Source organism: Dendrobates tinctorius, unplaced genomic scaffold (genome assembly GCF_039654945.1).
Source record: "Dendrobates tinctorius isolate UK_male_01 unplaced genomic scaffold, ASM3965494v1 ptg000086l, whole genome shotgun sequence".
Classification (NCBI taxonomy): Eukaryota; Metazoa; Chordata; class Amphibia; order Anura; family Dendrobatidae; genus Dendrobates; species Dendrobates tinctorius.
In genome coordinates this window covers 630,008-648,564 of record NW_027361754.1, presented here as the reverse complement: position 1 = coordinate 648,564, position 18,557 = coordinate 630,008, and the positions used below count along the sequence as shown (strand labels likewise).

Below are 18,557 nucleotides of genomic sequence, written 5' to 3'. Positions count from 1 at the left end.
CCTGGAGAGATTGGGGGGACGTGAACCTGGAGATCGGGGGGACGTGACTGACAAGTGGCGAGATCGGGGGACATAACCGACACCTGGAGAGATCAGGGGACGTGACCGACACCAGGAGAGATCGGGGGGACGTGAACCTGGAGATTTTGAGGGGACGTGACCGACACCTGGAGAGATCGGGGGGACATGACCGACACCTGGAGAGATCGAGGGGACGTGACCGACACCTGGAGAGATCGGGGGGACGTGACCGACACCTGGAGAGGTCGGTGGGGATGTCACCTACACTTGGAAAGTTCGGGGGGGGACGTGATTGACACCTGGAGAGATCGGGGGGGACGTAAACGACACCTAGAGAGATCGGGGAGACGTGACTGACAACTGGAGATCAGGGGACATGACCGACACCTGGAGAGATCGGGGGGACGTGACCAACACCTGGAGAGGTCGGGGGGACGTGACCGACACCTGGAGAGATTGGGGGGACGTGCCCGACATCTGGAGAAATCGGGGGGACGCGACCGACAACACCTGGAGTGATCGGGGGACCTGACCGACACCTGGAGAGATTAGGGGATCTGACCAACACCTGAAGATATCGGGGGAACGTGACCGACACCTGGAGCGATCGGGGGGACGTGACCGACACCTGAAGAGATCGGGGGAACGTTACTGATACCTGGAGATATCGGGGGGACATGACCGATACCTGGAGAGATCGAGGGGACGTGACCGACACCTGAAGAAATCAGGGGGACATGACCGACACCTGGAGGGGTCGGGAGGGGGCGGGGACATCACCAACACCTGGAGAGATCGGGGGAACGTGAACCTGGAGAGATCGGGGGGACGTGACTCAACTGGAGAGATCAGGGGGACATAACCGACAACTGGAGAGATCGGGGAGACGCGACCGACATCTGGAGAGGTCAGGGGGGCAGGGACGTCACCGACACCTGGAGAGATTGGGGGGACGTGAACCTGGAGATCGGGGGGACGTGAACCTGGAGATCGGGGGGACGTGACTGACAACTGGAGAGATCAGGGGACGTAACCGACACCTGGAGAGATCGGGGGGACGTGACCAACACCTGGAGAGGTCCGGGGGAAGTCACCGACACCTGGAGAGATCGGGGGGGACGTGACCGACACCTGAAGAGATCGGGGGGGACGTTACTGACACCTGGAGATATTGGGGGGGACATGACCGACACCTGGAGAGATCAAGGGGACGTGACCGACACCTGGAGGGGTCGGGGACGTCACCTACACCTGGAGAGATCAGGGGAACGTGAACCTGGAGAGATCGGGGGGACGTGACTCACAACTGGAGAGATCAGGGGGACATAACCGACACCTGGAGAGATCGGGGAGACGTGACCGACATCTGGAGAGGTCATGAGGGGGGGGCAGGGACGTCACCGACACCTGGAGAGATTGGGTGGACGTGAACCTGGAGATCGGGGGGACGTGACTGACAAGTGGCGAGATCGGGGGACATAACCGACACCTGGAGAGATCAGGGGACGTGACCGACACCAGGAGAGATCGGGGGGACGTGAACCTGGAGATTTTGAGGGGACGTGACCGACACCTGGAGAGATCGGGGGGACATGACCGACACCTGGAGAGATCGAGGGGACGTGACCGACACCTGGAGAGATCGGGGGGACGTGACCGACACCTGGAGAGGTCGGTGGGGATGTCACCTACACTTGGAAAGTTCGGGGGGGGACGTGATTGACACCTGGAGAGATCGGGGGGGACGTAAACGACACCTAGAGAGATCGGGGAGACGTGACTGACAACTGGAGATCAGGGGACATGACCGACACCTGGAGAGATCGGGGGGACGTGACCAACACCTGGAGAGGTCGGGGGGACGTGACCGACACCTGGAGAGATTGGGGGGACGTGCCCGACATCTGGAGAAATCGGGGGGACGCGACCGACAACACCTGGAGTGATCGGGGGACCTGACCGACACCTGGAGAGATTAGGGGATCTGACCAACACCTGAAGATATCGGGGGAACGTGACCGACACCTGGAGCGATCGGGGGGACGTGACCGACACCTGAAGAGATCGGGGGAACGTTACTGATACCTGGAGATATCGGGGGGACATGACCGATACCTGGAGAGATCGAGGGGACGTGACCGACACCTGAAGAAATCAGGGGGACATGACCGACACCTGGAGGGGTCGGGAGGGGGCGGGGACATCACCAACACCTGGAGAGATCGGGGGAACGTGAACCTGGAGAGATCGGGGGGACGTGACTCAACTGGAGAGATCAGGGGGACATAACCGACAACTGGAGAGATCGGGGAGACGCGACCGACATCTGGAGAGGTCAGGGGGGCAGGGACGTCACCGACACCTGGAGAGATTGGGGGGACGTGAACCTGGAGATCGGGGGGACGTGAACCTGGAGATCGGGGGGACGTGACTGACAACTGGAGAGATCAGGGGACGTAACCGACACCTGGAGAGATCGGGGGGACGTGACCAACACCTGGAGAGGTCCGGGGGAAGTCACCGACACCTGGAGAGATCGGGGGGGACGTGACCGACACCTGAAGAGATCGGGGGGGACGTTACTGACACCTGGAGATATTGGGGGGGACATGACCGACACCTGGAGAGATCAAGGGGACGTGACCGACACCTGGAGGGGTCGGGGACGTCACCTACACCTGGAGAGATCAGGGGAACGTGAACCTGGAGAGATCGGGGGGACGTGACTCACAACTGGAGAGATCAGGGGGACATAACCGACACCTGGAGAGATCGGGGAGACGTGACCGACATCTGGAGAGGTCATGAGGGGGGGGCAGGGACGTCACCGACACCTGGAGAGATTGGGTGGACGTGAACCTGGAGATCGGGGGGACGTGACTGACAAGTGGCGAGATCGGGGGACATAACCGACACCTGGAGAGATCAGGGGACGTGACCAACACCTGGAGAGATCGGGGGGGACGTGAACCTGGAGATATTGAGGGGACGTGACCGACACCTGGAGAGATCGGGGGGACATGACCGACACCTGGAGAGATCGAGGGGACGTGACCGACACCTGGAGAGATCGGGGGGACGTGACCGACACCTGGAGAGGTCGGGGGGGATGTCACCGACACTTGGAAAGTTCGGGGGGGACGTGATTGACACCTGGAGAGATCGGGGGGGACGTAAACGACACCTAGAGAGATCGGGGAGACGTGACTGACAACTGGAGATCAGGGGACATGACCGACACCTGGAGAGATCGGGGGGACGTGACCAACACCTGGAGAGGTCGGGGGGACGTCAGCGACACCTGGAGAAATCGGGGGACTTGAACCTGGAGAGATCGGTGGGGACGTGACTGACACCTGGAGAGATTCGGGAGACGTGACCGACACCTCGAGGTATCGGAGAGACGTGTTCCGACACCTGGAGAGATTGGGGGGGACGTGACTGACACCTGGAGAGATGGGGGAGACTTGAAAGACAGCGGGAGAGATCAGTGGGGCAGAGCTAGGGGATGGGGGAAAGGTGACTGATGTTTGGGGGATGTGTCCGGTCCCTGCACATTTCCGGGGGGGTCTGGCCGCGGCGTCGCTCGCTGTAAGGTGACCGGTACCGGTAGGTCACGTGTCTCCGGTAGGCGGCGGTGTTGGGGGGGGGGGGTCACGTGTTGTCAGAAGATGGCGGAGTGTGAGGCAATGAGGAGGCGGCGGCGGTGGTTGCTCTCGGTGGCTGGGATGTGGATGATTTGTCTGGGGGTCGCCGTTGCTGGGGAGGGCACAGTGACCGCACGTTACCGGGGAACTGAGAGGAGCGGAGAGCGGAGCAGGAGGAGTCCGCAGCCCAGCGCCGAGCCGACGGTGCGGCTGTACGGTCAGGTGAGGAGGAGCCGGGATGTCTGACACCTGTGTATATGTGTATACAATGCCCCCCTATACTATTGTGTGTATACCATGCTCCTTTATACTGCTGTGTGTGTATACCATGCCCCATTATACTGCTGTGTGTGTATACCATGCCCCATTATACTGCTGTGTGTGTATACCATGCCCCCTATACTATTGTGTGTATACCATGCTCCTTTATACTGCTGTGTGTGTATACCATGCCCCATGATACTGCTGTGTGTGTATACCATGCCCCATGATACTGCTGTGTGTGTATACCATGCCCCATTATACTGCTGTGTGTGTATACCATGCCCCATTATACTGCTGTGTGTGTATACCATGCCCCATTATACTGCTGTGTGTGTATACCATGCCCCATTATACTGCTGTGTGTGTATACCATGCCCCATTATACTGCTGTGTGTGTATACCATGCCCCATTATACTGCTGTGTTTGTGTATACCATGCCCCATTATACTGCTGTGTGTGTATACCATGCCCCATTATACTGCTGTGTGTGTATACCATGCCCCCTTATACTGCTGTGTGTGTATACCATATCCCCTTATACTGCTGTGTGTGTATACCATGCCCCCTTATACTGCTGTGTGTGTATACCATGCCCCCTTATACTGCTGTGTGTGTATACCATGCCCCCTTATACTGCTGTGTGTGTATACCATGCCCCCTTATACTGCTGTGTGTGTATACCATGCCCCCTTATACTGCTGTGTGTGTATACCATGCCCCCTTATACTGCTGTGTGTGTATACCATGCCCCCTTATACTGCTGTGTGTGTATACCATGCCCCCTTATACTGCTGTGTGTGTATACCATGCCCCCTTATACTGCTGTGTGTGTATACCATGCCCCCTTATACTGCTGTGTGTGTATACCATGCCCCCTTATACTGCTGTGTGTGTATACCATGCCCCCTTATACTGCTGTGTGTGTATACCATGCCCCCTTATACTGCTGTGTGTGTATACCATGCCCCATTATACTGCTGTGTGTGTATACCATGCCCCATTATACTGCTGTGTGTGTATACCATGCCCCATTATACTGCTGTGTGTGTATACCATGCCCCATTATACTGCTGTGTGTGTATACCATGCCCCATTATACTGCTGTGTGTGTATACCATGCCCCATTACACTGCTGTGTGTGTATACCATGCCCCATTACACTGCTGTGTGTGTATACCATGCCCCATTACACTGCTGTGTGTGTATACCATGCCCCATTACACTGCTGTGTGTGTATACCATGCCCCATTACACTGCTGTGTGTGTATACCATGCCCCATTACACTGCTGTGTGTGTATACCATGCCCCATTACACTGCTGTGTGTGTATACCATGCCCCATTACACTGCTGTGTGTGTATACCATGCCCCATTATACTGCTGTGTGCGTATACAGGCTTGGACTGGCCCATAGGGGAACAGGGGAATCCCCCGGTGGGCCCCTGTGCAGATCTGGGCCCCCAACCCCATTGTATGGGCAGTGCTGGACATAATTCACTTGATTCGCTCTGTACAGGAAAAAAAGCAGAATCTCATCATTCATTAACCAAACTACCAAGTTTATTATTATATAGAGTTTTAGGTAAATTTGTAAACGACGGTAGTGTACTATTTGTATGCAGGTGAAAAGTGGGCCCCCAAAGTCAATGTTACTGGTGGGCCCTTGGCACCCCTGTCGGCCACTGTGTGTATACCATGCCCCCCACTATACTGCTGTGTGTGTGTATACCATGCCCCCCACTATACTGCTGTGTGTGTGTATACCATGCCCCCCACTATACTGCTGTGTGTGTGTATACCATGCCCCCCACTATACTGCTGTGTGTGTGTGTATACCATTCCCCCTACTATACTGCTGTGTGTGTGTGTGTATACCATGCCCCCTACTATACTGCTGTGTGTGTGTGTATACCATGCCCCCTACTATACTGCTGTGTGTGTGTGTATACCATGCCCCCTACTATACTGCTGTGTGTGTGTGTGTGTATACCATGCCCCCTACTATACTGCTGTGTGTGTGTGTATACCATGCCCCCTACTATACTGCTGTGTGTATACTGCCCTCCTCCACCACCCCTCCCCTGTATACTGCCCTTAGCTTTTGAATTTATTTTCTTCGCTTACTTCCATAGAAACATTAATCCCGCAGCGCTGTGTAGACATGATCTTCACTGTCCCCATCGGGGCTCTCGGTCTATATTCCCCGTCAGTATGTCTTTGGAGGTTCTTTGTACTGTCCTGTACCCACATAACCCTGTATTTATACCTGCTGCAGCGGCGCCCCCTCTCATATCCCATGCGGTCCCTCTCGGTGTGACGATCTCTGCACTTCTGTAACTCCCATTGTGCACAGATAACGGGTGATGTTTTCCATATGGCGCCCATTGCACAGTGTGTTCCCCTCGCCCGTGTTTACTTGCAGCTCTTTGCTCTGATGGTGTCATGTGACCCCAGGGACAGAATCTGCCGCCTCTTGTCTGTTTATTATGAAGCTTTTATTGCTTTATATTGGGCAGAGCTGAGAGCTGCGACATTGATACCGAACCGGAGTCACGTCCCCAATATATCATTGTGTGACATCGTCTGTTCTGAGATGACGTCCAAGACTCCAGTGACGATCCCCAAAGAAGCCACCATGTTACTGGTCATAGGTTCTCTTCTTCCTCTGTTCATCCTGAGCGTCCTGATTCAGGAGTTTATCTCAGAATGTAACCCAGTATAAGTACAGGATAAGTAACGTATGTATACAGTGACTGCACCAGCAGAATAGTGAGTGCAGCTCTGGAGTATAATACAGGATGTAACTCAGGATCAGTAATGTATGTACACAGTGACTGCACCAGCAGAATAGTGAGTGCAGCTCTGGGGTATGATACAGGATGTAACTCAGCATCAGTAATGTAATGTATGTACACAGTGACTGCACCAGCAGAATACTGAGTGCAGCTCTGGAGTATGATACAGGAGGTAACTCAGGATCAGTAATGTATGTACACAGTGACTGCACCAGCAGAATAGCGAGTGCAGTTCTGGGGTATAATACAGGAGGTAACTCGGGATCAGTAATGTAATGTATGTACACAGTGACTGCACCAGCAGAATAGTGAGTGCAGCTCTGGAGTATAATACAGGAGGTAACTCAGGATCAGTAATGTATGTACACAGTGACTGCACCAGCAGAATAGTGAGTGAAGCTCTGGAGTATAATACAGGATGTAACTCAGGATCAGTAATGTAATGTATGTACACAGTCATTGCACCAGCAGAATAGTGAGTGCAGCTCTGGGGTATAATACAGGATGTAACTCAGGATCAGTAATGTATGTACACAGTGACTGCACCAGCAGAATATTGAGGGCAGCTCAGGGGTATAATACAGGATGTAACTCAGGATCCGTAATGTATGTACACAGTGACTGCACCAGCAGAATAGTGTGTGCAGCTCTGGAGAGTAATAAAGGATATGTAATGTACTGGCGCAGTGACTCTCCTGTGGGTATTCTATCCGTGTTGACCCTGTGTTTTGGGGTTTTGCTGAGCTACTCTGTCCCTCGTTGTGACATTCTTTGCTGCTGATTGCTATTAGACCTGGCTTTGGCAGGTTTATGCTCCTTTCAGTGATGCCACTTGGCTCACCTTGTACCAGGTAGATTAACAAATTGAATTGTAATTTTTGCACAGATTAGAATTTTAGAAAACTAATTCTTAAATGGCTCCCACCTCCAGCACAAGTTAGCACAGCTATAACTGAAGTCAGAAGGGCAAACGCAGCCATAACTTTTCCTGATTTCATTCTTTTAGTCTATGGGTCACCTCTGACTAAAATTGGGGAAAAGCAACTGAAAAATGTGAGCAAACCGAGCAGACTGTTAACCATGTTTTTTGTACATGTCTGAAAAAGATGGCTATTGCCAGGATGGAGGTCAGACCGCGTATAGTTCCGTTGGCGTTCCCGTTAGAATGCAGTGTTTTGAGGATTTTGCATGACCCCGTGCTTGGCGGAGTATTCTAGCTGTTAGTACCTCGTCACCTGCTCCACCCTGCTCTGTGATCCATGTGACCGTGTCTGCGGAGCTCCACCTGGTAACGCTCCTCCTCAGGGAATGTATTCTTCTTCACAGCCGCCCTGTTATTATGTGTCATTCCGGCAGTCGCCACCTTCTGCAGACCATTAGTGGATGCTCTATATCCAAGTATCCCAAAGACTTACAGAAGGATCTGATAATACAAGCGGTGATAACCGGACTGTGTGCGGTTCTGCTGCGCCAAAATAGCCTGGAGTCTCTGCCGGAACCAGACATCAACAAACTGGAGCAAGTTCAGAAAAGAGCGACCAGAATGGTGACAGGTCTGCAAACCCTGTCTTATGAGGAAAGGTTGCAGGATTCAGGAATGTTTAGTTTGCAAAAGAGAAGACTGAGAGGAGACTTAATAGCTGTCTACAAATATCTAAAGGGCTGTCACATTGTAGAAGGATCAACTTTATTCTCATTTGCACAAGGAAAGACTAGAAGCAATGGGATGAAACTGAATGGGAGGAGACACAGATTAAATATTAGAAAAAACTTTTTGACAGAGTGATCAATGAGTGGAACAGGCTGCCATGAGAAGTGGTGAGTTCTCCTTCAATGGAAGTCTTCAAACAGAGGCTGTACAGACATCTGTCTGGGATGATTTAGCGAATCCTGCTTTGAGCAGGGGGTTGGACCAGATGGCCCAGGAGGTCCCTTCCAACTCTACCATTCTATGATACTTTAAAGCAGATGGCTGCTGGTACTCAGCCGACCGTGTATCTCGCTCCTCCCTCCCTCTATAGTGTTATACCGGGTGCGCCATTTATATAGATACACCTGGGTGGGCCATGTATATGGATACACCTAAATAAAATGGGAATGGTTGGTGATATCACCTTCCTGTTTGTGGCACATTAGTATATGGGACGGGAAAAACTTTTCAAGATGGGTGGTGACCATGGTGGTCATTTTGTAGTCGGCCGTTTTGGATCCAACTTTATAAATGGCCCACCCAGGTTTATCCTTATAAATTGCCCACCCTGTATACATAATACCAGGGCTGTGGAGTCGGTAAGCCACAGTTGCGACTCCAACTCCTGGATTTTATCAGGCTCCGACTCCGACTCCGGCTCCGACTCCGACTCCTTCATAAATGGCCAATTCATAACAACAAATTTACTGTTGTAAAATATTAAACATCGTGCTTATTCAGTTTCTCACCATCATATAAGTAATCAGACCACTTAGAGCAAAAACTACATTTATTAGAATACAATTAGAATATAGCAAATAACTTTTATAAACTTTTCTAAATTGTAAGTAAATATGCAATAAACACTTTTATGCAGTTAATAAGAAGAAATCTATAAATTTGTCCTCAGAAAAAGTATTGCCTCTGTCAGATCCTCCTTCATGGATGCCCTCAAGTCTGATCTAATTATTTTGAGAGCAGAGAACAACCTCTCTAACTTGTGTTAGTGGCAAAGCAGTAACCACTCGGGCAACATCTCTGACAATGTCAGGATACAGAGGAATCGCTTGTTGCACTGTTATTTTTGATGAACGGTCAAATTTCTCAATTTCTTTTAGTGCACATGAAAAATTCTGCTGAAATGTACTGGCTGTGTTCCTTGATGGGGATGACTCCTCTTCTATGCGGGAACGCTTTGCACGGTCCTTGTGATCCAAATATTTTTCGAAATTAAATTCTTCATCAGTTGATGATGAGGGTGAAGATGTGGCAGGACGACCAAATTCTTCTTGTTCCTCCTGACTGTTCTGCAACCCTTTCATCCTTACTGCTATTTCAAACAGAGCTTCTTTTCCTTTACTTAGCTGTTGATCATCTAGAAGAATCCGATGCATTGGGTCTACATAAACAGCTGCCAAAAGAATGTTATTTTGTAATAGTAGCTCCTCTCTCCGTTTCATTGATGTAGCAATGCCACTTGCAATTAACCCTCCTCTTTGGGACAGGCGAAACATCAGGTTCTTCCACTCCTTTAAGAAAATACCTGGAGTTAAGTCCTCTGCTTATAATTTTTTAGTCACTGTAAATGGGTGCTCTAGCAATTTTTCCAGCTCAATCACCTGATTCCACTGACTTTCATTTAGCGTCAGTTGAGGGTTAGCCATGTCTACAAGAAAGGTTTTCAGTTCAACCAAGCGCTGAATCATTAAGTAAGTACTGCCCCATCGTGTGGCTTGATCAATAATTGCCCCTTTTCCAGCACGTCTCTTCAAAATTGAGTCAACTTTAGGGGTTCTGGCAACAGTAGCCAATTTTCTCACCTTGCCAATCAGTGCAGCAGCATGTCCTTCTTGCAGACTGTCTCTTATAGCCAGCTGTAGCGTATGCACAACACAGCGCATGTGATGAATGAAAGAACATATTGACACAGTTTCAACAAGATCATCTAAACTATCATGTTGCTGTTCATCTGAAGCAACTTCAGTTTGCTCCTCAGTTACAATACTGTGTTCCTCTATTTCAAACATTTCTGTGTCTGTGGACCCAGAATGGTCTTCTAGCTGCTGGTCACCATCATTACTCTCATTCATTAGCTTAATAGTACTTATCATATTTGAAGCATTGTCAGTTGCGACAGAAAGAACTTGCTCTTTTTTAAGTTCATAGTCTTGCAGAACCTTTTCCACCAAGACCTGGAGAAACTCACTGGTGTGATGAGCTTTGGTGTCTTTTACTGCCAATGTCTTGGTAACTATTTCATTTTTGTCACAAACAAATCAGACATTGATGGCAAAATAGTTCACTCTGTGACGTGTGCAGGCATCCATTTTAAGAAACAGAAAGCGTCCCTTGAGAGTTTTTTTAAGTTCTTCCTTTTGTTTAAAAGCTTCTTCGATTACTAATTTTCTAATACTCTTTCTCCAGAGAAACACCAAGCTTGCGGGCCATTTCCCCATTCAGACACACAAAAGCTGGTCGTGAAAATAATGAAATAGGCACACTATCCTTTACAACAAGCTCTATGATCTGTTTTTTAAATGTATCTACTGTCATTGTCACAGTAACTTTGTCACTGACAAAATATCTTGCAACTGATGGCTGCAAAGTTCTCTGCTCCTTTGTTTGGCTGGAAGAGCTGGGCACTGGTTCATTGGTTTGAATGCAGTCTTTCTCATCCACTGCTTTCAGTACTTCTGGATGAAAGCGCTGTAAATGTCTCTTTAGATTAGAAGCTCTGGTAGGAGCATTTTTATCTTTGCCTGAATATGCACTCATCTTGGCTTCACAGCATTTCTTTTCGTCTGGATCATTTGTCATACACTGACAGACATAATGTTTTCTATCTTGAGTGATGGTGAAATGTTCAAATACAGCTGATTTAATGTGATGCTTCTTTGACATTCTCAGGTTTTTAATTCTGCATTCACAATCCAAATGACAATTGTTTTTCCTAAAAACAATTGTACAAAATTATTGCCAGGTCGTACAACTGATATAGTGGTCAGTAATACTGTTATTATTCCTCATGTACTCACAGTTAACTGATGCAAAGTTTGTTGAAAGGATAATACTTCTTACAGTCTTCCTCTTCTGAGTAGCAGGCAGCTGTGAGATGCTTGGAAGACGCACACCTAGTATGATCTAGTGTAGAGGAGGAGCTTTACTACTAAGAATTTGCAACACATTTTCACTTTCAGTTTCATACATTGTAAGTAGGGGGGTTGGGGCAGCATGAGGTTAACCAAGTATAAGATTAGATAAGGGCAGTGGAGAACAGTGACACACAAGAAGTAAGAAATGTCTCTATCTCCAGCAAAACTGCTTATCACTGTTGTTCATAGTTTGATAGAACATATATATTTGAGTAACATTTATAAAATTCATATGAACGTTCAATTATGAAATATTAATACATTTTTTTTAAAGCTGGAGTTGGAGTCGGTACATTTCTACCGACTCCGACTCCAACCAAAACCAACTCCGACTCCACGACTCTGACTCCACAGCCCTGCATAATACTTAAAGGGGTTTCCAGTGTACAAAAAATTCCTTCAGCAAGTGCAGTGGAAAACTACCCACCCCTTCATTCCATCAGCGATCCAGCGCAGAAGGTTCTCCTCGTTCTTATGAGCGGTGAGGACTCCATTGTAAGCGTAGACTTTCTCTAGTGTCTGTCATCCGCTCCGTGAGCGTGCTCGGGCCGCTGTACGCTTCTGTCTCCTGAGCTGTTTTTTTTTAACTATTTGTGGGGATCTCCAAACTTGCACCTCCACCGCTCTGCAAGCAATTAGTAGCACAAGAAAATCTATTAAAAAATAACTAAACCTTTGTTATCATTTTTCACCCTGTCTATATGTCTCGCTGGTCCTCCAAGAACACATTTCCAACTGATGATGAGAATGATGCAAAAAGTGAACATTTTGTACAATCTGTGACTTTTGGAGGCTAAATTATTATATTTATTTATTTAATGGCCTTCAGCTTGATCTCGATCCATGGCGTCTTGACAGCTAAACGATCTGTAGGAAGATCGATCTTATGCAGCCTAGATCAGTCACCAGGGTCTTCTCTGCCATTCTCTTGATAGTGTCAAGCCATCGGGTTGCTGGTCTTCCTCTTCGCTTTGTTCCTTCTGTTCATCCGACCATGATGTCCTTCTCCAGTGATCGCTCTTTTTGTGGAGAAAAGTAGAACCTGATGGACCTAGCTAAGTCTTTTTTTCAGCCTATGTAACTATGTACACTATGTGTCCACAAGTCATATCTTGGTGACCCTTGCTTCCAGGGACATGTCTGGCTGGATTTATTCCAAGATTGATTTGGAGGCTAAAGATGCTCCAAACTCCGATTAATAGTTGTGGGTGAGAGCCGGAGTGTCATCGTCCTCAGCCCAGACTGAAGCTTTCCAGCCTTTGGATAGAAGTAAGATTTATCGATGATAATGTGTGCAAACTGTAAAGCGCTGCGGAATATGTTAGCGCTATATAAAAATAAAGATTATTATTATTATTATTTCCTATTCACCAGCAGCAGCTGAACATGACGCAGAACTACTCACTGTGTACGAGTTCATGATACCTTTCTTTGTATTTTAGGATAGGTCAGAGGTCATATTTAGGAAGTGAAGACCCCCCCCCCCAAAGTGTTTATATGTAAGTCGTGAATATCCCATGTATTCAACATTATGTCTGCGGACCATCACAGTCCTGGAATGAAGCCTGGTTTCCTCTCCCCCATTCTATCAAGGGTACGGGCAGTGTTGACCCGTCTCCAGCTCAGATGTTCCCTCCTACTATGGGAATTGTACTTTAAGGAGTAACCGAATTTTGATTACTTCTTTTTTGTTGCATAAACCATTAGTACAGGTGAAAATAAGAAACAAATGGAGTGAGTTCAGATTGTTAGATTACTGAGATGGCAGTTAGCGCTCAGTTCTATGGACTTGGCAGTGGATTGTCTGTCGCCTCTGAGCTCCTCCCTCCTCCATAGCATTAAAAAAATCACCGACTGTCCTCTACATTCTCAGTAATGGGAATCTGTCTTCACTAAATACTGATTTTACCCCTGAATTGAAAGTCCATGAGGAGGAAGAAGCAGATTTCTCTGATAGGGGGGACACAGAGACAGTGGGTGTTATGCTGCTTGCCACTAGGAGGACACTAAGTAAACCAGAAAAAAAGTTAACTCCTCTGCTTCAGTGAGATTTCTCCAGTTCATGCTTAGTGTCTATAGGAGGCACTTGGGTCTGGCTTCAGACCCCACCGTTTTTATTTTGTTCTTGAATTTTCTGTAAATTTTTATGTTAACGGAGTGAAGGGGGCGACGGTTCCTTTCTACGGCCCGCTCTCCCCCGAACCAACAACAGGCAAGCACGTGGGGTATACCTCCCCGTACACTTTCCTGCGACGATTGAGGCTGATTCCTCTGGCTATGATGGCGATGATCCTTACGGTCCAGGTAATCCACGGATACGAGGGTAAGCGCATGGAGTGCAATGGAGAAGACTGGAACAGCGCTTCTGAATGCCATGAATCAGCCTCATAGCTCTCCATCCCCCTTCCATAGGGAGGATCGATTGAGCATACTCCTTTAAGAACTCCTCCAGCTCTGCTGCATCAGCCCAGGAGGGTGAGAAGACCTGTATGGATGGCCCCGGACAGCGCGGCCTGCCGAGCACTGGAGTGGAGATATGGGGTTGGGTCCTGGTCCCCGCTCTCGGCGCTCGGGTAGGCCAAAAATTTAGTCCCCGGCTTTTCCAGCCTGCTAGGGCGCAATTTGAATACCGCCGCCCACGCTAGCGTTTAGTACCCCTGAGTGGGCTGCGTCCCCTGTCACGGTCGGTGGAGTCTCTGACCCAGGCTATATTCTCCCTCCGGGAGGACTCTTTAAGTCAGAAAGCATCCTTACCTCCCGAGGAGGGCTCTGGCGTCGGCCGGGAACCGTCCACCAGCAGGGGCCATACTCGTTCAAGGGATGCTCAGGTCTCTAGAAAGCGGACCCATGACGCGTCCCCTAGTCCCGTTCGCGCCTCAGCATCGGCGACTCCTGTCTCTCGCTCTCCCTCTCCTGAGGTTCTCAGCAAGCACGACTCTGAATTCGAATCTGACAGGTCAGCCCCTCAGAATCCCCCAACTGATCAAGAGTTGCTTGATTCTCCTATAGAATCAGTCAACTGGATTCTGAATTTGGGTGAGGAAAATATTCCCGCTCCAGCACACCCTATCTCATTTAAGAAAACCAAGCGTGTGCGCAGGTTATTTACCAGCCATCCGGAGTTTAAGGAAATTGTCCAGAAACATAGGGTTCGGCCACATAAGCGGTTCGCAGGGCAAAAGTCTACTGAGGCTAAATACCCTTTTGATCCAGACCTAATGAAGGATTGGTTACAGTCCCCTCCGGTGGACCCTTCTGTATCGCGTCTTGCTTCTAAAACGCTCCTATCAGTTTCTGAGGGCTCCTCAGTCAGAAATACCTCCTATCGTCAAATTGACTACCTTGCCCGCTCAGTTTTTGAAGCTTCAGGAGCGGCGCTTTTTCCATCTTTAGCTGCAATTTGGGTAACTAAGGCAATGGCCGCTTGGGCAGAAGTCTTGATTACTTCCTTTCAGGGCACCAATCTTCCTCCGGAGTCAACCTCTGTCACCAGGCAGATAATTCACGCAGCGGACTTTGTAGTGGACACTTTTTTTGATGCCGTCAATTGCGCTGCTCAAACTGCCGCTAATGCGATTTCCATTAGAAGAGCCATATGACTCCGCGACTGACGGGCGGATGCCACATCTAAAAGATCGTTGACTTCTCTCCCCTTTCAAACTGGTCGTCTTTTTGGAGAGAAGCTGGACCAGCTCATTGCTGATACTACCGGGGGGAAAAAGTAAATTCCATCCTCACAAAAGGCTGTTCGGCCGTTTCGCAACCAACAGCCAACGCGTTTTCGATCTTTTCGCAACAATTCCGGCTGGTCTTCCTCTACCTTCTCTTCCGGATCAGGTCGGTCCCCGCGCGGAGACAGAGGCTCCCAGGTCTTATACAGACCTAACCGCTCTTGGAAACCCAGGCCTAGGGCATCTGGATCTAGGGGAGGCAGATCTCATAGATCTTCTACCCAATGACTTGTTGCGGTATCCGGCGGACACCGACAAAGTAGGCGGTCGCCTACTTTTCTTCAGCCACACCTGGCTCGTGGTCATCCATGACAAGTGGGTCAGGGAGCTGGTGTCCTACGGATACAAGATAGAATTTTCTTCTCCCCCTCCAACTCGGTTTTTCCATTCCTCTCCCCACAAGAAAAAGACGAAAGCCTTCCTTCGGGCTGTTCAGGCTCTGCTAACGGAGTCATCATTCCGGTCCCTCATCACGAAAGGTTCAGGGGATTTTATTCAAACCTTTTTGTGGTTCCAAAAAAGGACGGGACGATGCGGCCCATTTTGGATCTCAAAATGTTAAATCAGTTTGTCAAGGTACGGTGATTCCAAATGGAATCTCTCCGATCAGTTCATCAGCTTCCATGGAAAAAGGAGAGTTCCTAGCATCCATCGACATCAATGACGCTTACCTTCACATTCCGATCTGCCCGTCCCACCAGAAGTTCCTGCGTTTTGCAATTCACGAGGAACTCTTCCAGTTCGTTGCCTTTCCCTTCAGACTCGCCACCACCCCCAGGGTCTTTACCAAGGTCATGGGGGCTGTCATGGCCATTCTCCACTCTCGGGGTGTAGTGGTGTTACCGTATCTGGACGACCTGCTCATCAAGGGTCCGTCCCTTCCCGCCTGTGAGGAATCCATGGATATAACCATAAATACATTTTCTCGCCTAGGGTGGAAGATAAAGTTCGAAAAGTTTTTCCCAACACCGGCTCTGCAGATTTCCGTTTTAGGAATGATCTTGGACACTTCCCGCTGGTTGGTCATTCTCCCTCCAGAAAAGACCCAAGCCTTACAACAGGCAGTGCGGACTCTTTCCAGACTGGTTTCTCACTCCATTCGTTTCAGCATGAGCGTTCTTGGAAAGATGGTGGGTGCGATGGAAGCAGTTCCATCTCCATCCCTTTCAACATGCGTTGCTGTTAGCTTGGGACAAGAACCCGTTCTCCCTGGATCGTCGGATCCTTCTGTCCCTGCGGGTCAGGCAAGCCCTCAGGTGGTGGACACTGAGGTCCTCCCTGAATCAAGGGAGGTCTTTTCTCCCAGTAAGATGGTTGGTAGTAACCACCGATGCAAGTCTTCTCGGCTGGGGTGCGGTCTTTCGTCACCACACGGCACAGGGTCGTTGGTCAACCCGAGAGTCACGTCTCCCCATCAACATTTTGGAGATACGAGTGATCAGATTAGCTCTACGGAGTTGCCACCATCTCCTCGCAGGTCACCCCATCAGGATCCAATCCGACAACGCCATGGCTTTAGCGTATATCAGCCGCCAGGGAGGTACCCGGAGCAAGATGGCCATGCACGAAGTGAGTCACATCCTCCATTGGGCCGAGACCAACCATTCATCCATCTCAGCAATCCACATCCTGGGCGTAGAAAATTGGGCGGCAGATTTTCTCAATCGCCAAGGCATTGCCTCGGGGGAGTGGTCTCTTCATCCGGAAGTCTTTCAACCAGGGCTGTGGAGTCGGTAAGCCAAACCTGCGTCCCCGACTCCTCAATTTCCCTTACTCTGACTCCGACTCCAACTCCGACTCCACGACTCCGACTCCCACATATATTGCTTATATTTAAGTGAAAAATTTATTGTACTACAATGTGAACATCAGACATTTAGTCATTTCTATGATACAATAATCAAGATATTTAGAACATAATATCTATTTATTGGAATACAACTTTAGAACACAAACTGTAATAAATTGTAAATTTGTATTACACTGTATAATATCGATTACATACATACGGTACAGACCAAAGTTTGGACACACCTTCTCATTCAAAGCGTTTTCTTTATTTTCATGACTATGAAAATTGTAGATTCACTCTGAAGGCATCAAAACAATGAATTAACACATGTGGAATTATATAATTAACAAAGTGTGAAACAACTGAAAATATGTCTTATATTCTAGGTTCTTCAAAGTAGCCACCTTTGCTTTGATTACTGCTTTGCACACTCTTGGCATTCTCTTGATGAGCTTCAAGAGGTAGTCACTGGAAATGGTCTTCCAACAGTCTTGAAATAGTTCCCAGAGATGCTTAGCACTTGTTGGCCCTTTTGCCTTCACTCTGCGGTCCAGCTCACCCCAAACCATCTCGATTGGGTTCAGGTCTGGTGACTGTGGAGGCCAGGTCATCTGGCGTAGCACCCCATCACTCCTCTTCTTGGTCAAATAGCCCTTACACAGCCTGAAGATGTGTTTGAGGTCATTGTCCTGTTGAAAAATAAATGATGGTCCAACTAAACACAAACCGGATGGAATAGCATGCCACTGCAAGATGCTGTGGTAGCCACGCTGGTTCAGTATGCCTTCAATTTTGAATAAATCCCCAACAGTGTCACCAGCAAAGCACCATCCCACCTCCTCCTCCATTCTTCACGGTGGGAACCAGGCATGTAGAGTCCATCCGTTCACCTTTTCTGCGTCGCACAAAGACATGGTGGTTGGAACCAAAGATCTCAAATTTGGACTCATCAGACCAAAGCACAGATTTCCACTGGTCTAATGTCCATTCCTTGTGTTCTTTAGCCCAAACAAGTCTCTTCTGCTTGCTGCCTGTCCTTAGCAGTGGTTTCCTAGCAGCTATTTTACCATGAAGGCCTGCTGCACAAAGTCTCCTCTTAACAGTTGTTGTAGAGATGTGTCTGCTGCTAGAACTCTGTGTGGCATTGACCTGGTCTCTAATCTGAGCTGCTGTTAACCTGCGATTTCTGAGGCTGGTAAATCGGATGAACTTATCCTCCGCAGCAGAGGTGACCCTTGGTCTTCCTTTCCTGGGGCGGTCCTCATGTGAGCCAGTTTCTTTGTAGCGCTTGATGGTTTTTGCCACTGCACTTGGAGACACTTTCAAAGTTTTCCCAATTTTTCGGACTGACTGACCTTCATTTCTTAAAGTAATGATGGCCACTCGTTTTTCTTTACTCAGCTGCTTTTTTCTTGCCATAATACAAATTCTAACAGTCTATTCAGTAGGACTATCAGCTGTGTA

General features: G+C 48.9%; 1 protein-coding gene across 2 annotated transcripts in view; it reads left to right on the top strand.

Annotated features, from left to right (window-relative positions):
* The first annotated feature begins 3,655 nt into the window (after window positions 1-3,655).
* Window positions 3,656-18,557, top strand: part of SORL1 (sortilin related receptor 1) — a 134,918-nt gene continuing 120,016 nt past the window's right edge. The window contains exon 1 of one of the 2 annotated variants that reach the window (XR_012234008.1): window positions 3,656-3,890. Coding sequence is in view for 1 of the 2 variants with exons in the window: in XM_073584849.1 (XP_073440950.1) it covers window positions 3,693-3,890 (198 nt within the window). In the remaining variant the exon portion in view is untranslated. The remainder of the gene's footprint in view (window positions 3,891-18,557) is intronic. The other variant, XM_073584849.1, reaches the window with a different exon arrangement.